At 41.5% G+C, this 5,152-nt stretch overlaps 1 protein-coding gene across 1 annotated transcript in view; it reads left to right on the forward strand.

The window, feature by feature from the left end:
- The first annotated feature begins 1,189 nt into the window (after positions 1-1,189).
- Positions 1,190-5,152, forward strand: part of LOC109482179 (activating signal cointegrator 1 complex subunit 2-like) — a 9,343-nt gene continuing 5,380 nt past the window's right edge. Inside the window, exons 1-5 of the mRNA XM_019784877.1 lie at positions 1,190-1,293; positions 1,956-2,132; positions 2,565-2,623; positions 4,018-4,129; positions 4,528-4,725. Of these exons, the coding sequence (XP_019640436.1) occupies positions 1,204-1,293; positions 1,956-2,132; positions 2,565-2,623; positions 4,018-4,129; positions 4,528-4,725 (636 nt within the window). The 5' untranslated portion in view covers positions 1,190-1,203. The remainder of the gene's footprint in view (positions 1,294-1,955; positions 2,133-2,564; positions 2,624-4,017; positions 4,130-4,527; positions 4,726-5,152) is intronic.

Consider the following 5,152-nt stretch of genomic DNA (forward strand, 5'->3'; position numbering starts at 1 on the left):
ACTCCGAAAGATTTGAGTCTTCTCAAGAAGACAAGCCTCTGGCTTCCTTTCTTGGCCATGTGGTCCACCTGGGTGTTTCATTTTAGGTCAGCTTGTATATGGAGCCCCAGGAGTTTAGCTACTTGAACTTGTACTAGGGGGTAGTTGTCAATTTTTAGTGAGGGTAGTGGTGGCACAGTTTTTGAGAAGTGCAGAAACATCACCTTGCATTTGCGAGGGTAGGTAGGTCGGTAGTTCGGTAGGTAGGTAGGTAGTTCGGTAGGTAGGTGGGCAAGGCGTGGGGAGGGCGCTGTTGAGGTAGCAGAACACAGTTTTTCGCCTATGGGGATTTCTATAGTTAAGGGCCCGGAAGTGACTGACTTCGACTCGGATAAAAATACAGTAGGGTACCATAGAAAAGCACGAGAAACGAATATGTTCAAATATAGGGTACGATGTACAAAATAACAAAAAAGTACAAAAAGTTATCGTTTTTTGACATCATGCCGACCTCTTGAATGGCCTCAGCAAGGTTCAGAATTTTGATATGTTTAATTTCAGGGTATAGTGTACAAAATATGTGAAAATGAGCTTAAATTTGCCGGCTAGTTCTCTTCTCGCGCCCTCTTTCATTAGCGCCACTGCGGAGGTCATGGAACTGCAGCCGACGCACAGTACTAGGCGGGACAAGTATCCAAGCGCAAATCTACTCCGACTAAACACGCACCATAATCCAAATTTTACAGTCTCAAAACTGACGTATTCCTCTAACATTTACCACAGGTTCTGTCTCGATGCCATGCACAAAACAATCTCTGCACCCTTCCCTAGTATTGTGTAGCACTACTTTGTGCTACGGGGTTCGCCCATGAATACTGTGTTGTGCGGCCTTGACGCCTGCATGACCCTCAAAAGGTTACAGGTCATGGGGCATAGAGAAGTCATAAAGAAGTGAAATTTTGTTTTGGGTGTAACTATTGTTCTTTTGTTAGTATATTGATGACGAAATTGTTTACAAGGTAAGTGGGGATTAGAAAAGGATGAGAAGGAACCCTGTAAAAGGTAAAGCACACACAAAAAACATATTGTAAGTTACACTACAATGACTATGTACAACGCAAACCTGTCTATATTAGCAACCGCTAATATTACTATCTAGTTCTTACAGAATCTGTATAATTCCTCTTCTTAAAACAGATAATCTAGATCCTGACACTAGGAAAGATGAGCAGCAAGACTGGCCCGGAGCCATTGGACCAGCAGTACGTCACTGTTAAAGATGAGTTCGGCACGCCTCAGATGGTCCCTGTACTGGTGAGTTAAATAAATCCTAAAGTTTAAGCACTGTATTTCGTTCATCTATATTTCCAATGGGTTATTGATGTATTAGTATGTTATAATAATTCATTGAAACACTTCTGCAATGTAAAGTGATTGCTGGTTTTATTTCTCATTTTTTGTCATTGTCCATGTCGTCTATTTTTCTGCCAGATGTGGGTCTCCAGGTTCCCTTTTCTGCTAATAAGTCCAATAGGAGCTCAAAATTCTGTCACTATGGAAACCAGTTATCAGACTCAGAGCCTCCTACACTATTGTTACAGACAGTTCCCAGTGTGACAATAGTTGGTCCATGATACTGATAGTACATATGCATAAATCAACAGGATTAAGATGTTCCTGATTCTCCTGACTCCGGAAGTATTGGCCTGGCCATCAAGCTTCTAGTCATACATTTGAGGGCTTATAAAAGCATACTTAAGCTAAGTTGGTGAAGGTTAGACATCCAGGTAATAAGATACACCAAAAAAAGAGAATGCATTTTTCCTGCAGTCTCTTAGTGCCACTGACGAAAGGTAGTGGATGCTACCTGAAATGTTTGACCGTTTCTAAAATCATGTCCAGTTGCTCGAGTAACTGTTTTTTTGGCACAGTTAAGCTAGGCTGTCTGAATACACTCACCTGTGTTCTCCCTGCAGCATCCCCGGTGGGTGGTTGAGGTGAACTTCCTGCCGTACGTCGCCCCTCCTGACCCGGCCGCCCTGCGGGAGGAGGAGCGGGCGGGGATGCTAGAGGAGTGGCTGGAGCGGGCGCTTCTGTTAGAACAGGACCTGCGCTGGCTACTGCAGCAGACTCACAGCAAGTTCTGGTGCCAGGTACTTACCTGTTACAGTTCTACATCTATCCCTAGCCCTAGCCCTAGCCCTAGCCCTAGCCCTAGCCCTAGCCCTAGCCCTAGCCCTAGCCCTAGCCCTAGCCCTAACCCTGCGCTGGCTGCTGCAGCAGACTCATAGCAAGTTCTGGTGCCAGGTACGAACCACTCTTCTACCCACTAACTGGTGAGCCGTGTTGGGTTACATTGTTGACCTTCCTATCAGCCAAACTGTCAAAAATGACCTCCTGCAATCAATGCAACCATCTCTACTTGGATGAACAGGCACCAATGTACACACATTGTACAAACCCCTAACTTAAGAAGTGCTTCTAGGCATTACCTGGTAGAAGCTATTTCTACAGTAGCTTGCAATTCTACATGTATGTTGTGCAATGCACATGATCTTTAGACATTAAACATTATTTTATTTCAGACCATCTTTGATGAATCCCTGCATAGCTGTCTCAACTCCTACCTACAGAATGCACCAAGGTGATGATTTATGAGTCATTTTTCAATTACAATGTACTATATACTAGTAGTCCTAATAAAGAACAAGAGGCACAGATTTTGAACTTAAGCTTTCTGAATTCGTCCACCATATTCCTGCTGGCTTAACTGGCCAAATTCTGAATCTGAGACCCTCACATTCACAGACCCCATTTCCTGTGCCTGACTTTTTGACCTATCATTCTGCCCATCAATCTACCCCAGGGGTTTTTCTAGAAAAATTTGGCATGGGGGAGCATAATCATGGCGAGGGAGCGAAGCGACCGAGGGGGGGTTGGTGCGGAAGGGGGGTATCCCCCCTTCCGCCATGTGAAGCCTTTGAAAATTTGAAGTTGAAATGGGACATTTTGAGGCTACTTGAGGGGGGAAATATGAACTCTTTCATTGTATGTTTCTTTAAAAACAAACAACTATGATGTACATGTAACCTGGTTGTAAAAAAAATATTTAGACACTCACTCACACAGTCCTCTTACACAGTCCTCTTACAATTAATTGAATATGATAAATATAATGCTCAATACAAATTTCCATTAGTATAATGTATGTGAAAGGCATAGGAGAAGGATAAATAGACTAAAAGAATTCAAGGTTATTTTTCTCAATATTCTTCCCAAATTTCTATTTCTATCTCCCTTGTAAAATATACATTGTAAGTACATGTACAATCAGCAGTACACACAATCTGCAAATCACCCTTTCTAGTACGCAATTAGTGATTAATGTTACTACTCCAGATGACAACACTGGGTTTGCCACAAGCTCAAACCTTTCCCATAATGGCAAAATAGCAACACATTCATCCAAGCTGCTACAAACTCAGGTCTCATGTTTCACTTCAGAGCCTGTTCTATAGTATGCAAATGAAGGAGGCCCAGCTACTTGTCTTTGAGCAAGTTCTCAATGAACATTGTTTATTCCATTCAAACTTTTACTACTAGAGCTGAATTTTCATGTTTATGGTAAGATTTTGGAATTTTTATGAGAGTAACATAGTTTGTAATGCTAGAATACATTGTTATGTGGTGTTGTTTTTGTATTTTTACTGGAAAAAGATGATTTTGAAAAAGACTTAGGCTTCAATCTGAAAATTGATATGAGGGCGCTGGTTTGTTACATGAGGGCGCAGCGCCCCTGTTCCCCTGTTTAGAAAAACCCCTGTACCCCCACCTATGTACTGTCAACCTGCTCTGTCTGTACAAACTCAGAAACTTATCTACCCAAAACAATACTGCTGTTCCCAAGAGTACAAAAAATTCATTATTTCTCAAGAACACAAAATTTAATGTACATGTATGCACAGAGATAAAGGTAAAATGCTGTATATCATCATATTCATAACTTAATGATCTTCTAACCTTTTTTCCCCACATCAGGTCCTATGACCCCCCACTTGAACTTCCGGCTGACCTGAAACAGCAGGAGGAGACCTTACACCGCCTGTTCTTCATGGTCTTCATGAGGATGGCCACGCACAAGGAGTCAAAGGTCAGAGTTCTCACCTCCACTATTAATAAATAAATGAAGAATGACTTATTACAATTTTCTTTTTGTACTGAATTGTAGCTAGGCCATGACAAAAAAAAAACACATATTTCTTTTGACTTTGAACAGAAGATTTTTGTCTTTTGAGGATCTACCTAAATGCAATCAACAGTTCATGTTAATTAGGAATGTTCTTAAGTGTTCTTGAGTTCTTGAATAAATAAAGCAACCAAAGACAATTGCCCTGAGGAAGGTGACAGGTCACCAAAACATCAGCTGAATAAAACACTTGGTTGTGTACAAAGAGTCACTTTATTCAATGACTTACCAACCTGATGAAACTTAATATATAATTCACGAAAGTTTTCTTAAATAATCTTTGTACTTTATTTCACCCCCAGGAAAACTTCTTCACTCCTAAGACGTTTGGAGACATCTTGTACGAGAACTTCTTGTTTGACGTTCCGAAGCTGATGGACCTGAGTGTGCTGTACGCTGGCGGGAACATGGCCGTGCTCGCCAAGATGGTAGACAACGTCTTCAAACAACAACCCAACTACAACAACGACTTGGCGGAAGTCGGGCCAACAATATTTGAGGTAAAATTCAGTAATCAAAGAAAGCATTGTATCTTCATTAAGATGCTGACAAAAGCTTTTGGCAATGCCCTGGGTGCGGAGATTTTTTTCTTTACTTTTCCAGAGGTCTTGTAATCCGGGTACAGAAGTTGAAGTTGTATTGGGTTTGAGTTTATGGGTTTGTCCGTCTTAAGTAATTTCAGTTTCATGCTGGTGGGAGGTAATTTTGACAGTTGATTGACTGGGAGGTAACCCGATAGTGTCCCAGCACATGCCTTCAGGAAGTGGTATATGTACAGTGTACATGTTGTATAGTAGTAGTAGTAGTAGTAGTAGTAGTAAGCCTTTATTTAATCTCGAATGCTTGTTCGGTACATACCGCTTTTCAACAAGGTCGAGGGTGAGGGCGGGGTCACGGAATTACAAATCAAACCAAAATATAATACAA

Source organism: Branchiostoma belcheri, unplaced genomic scaffold, assembly GCF_001625305.1.
Source record: "Branchiostoma belcheri isolate BF01 breed outbred unplaced genomic scaffold, Haploidv18h27 scaffold598, whole genome shotgun sequence".
NCBI classification, from domain to species: Eukaryota; Metazoa; Chordata; class Leptocardii; order Amphioxiformes; family Branchiostomatidae; genus Branchiostoma; species Branchiostoma belcheri.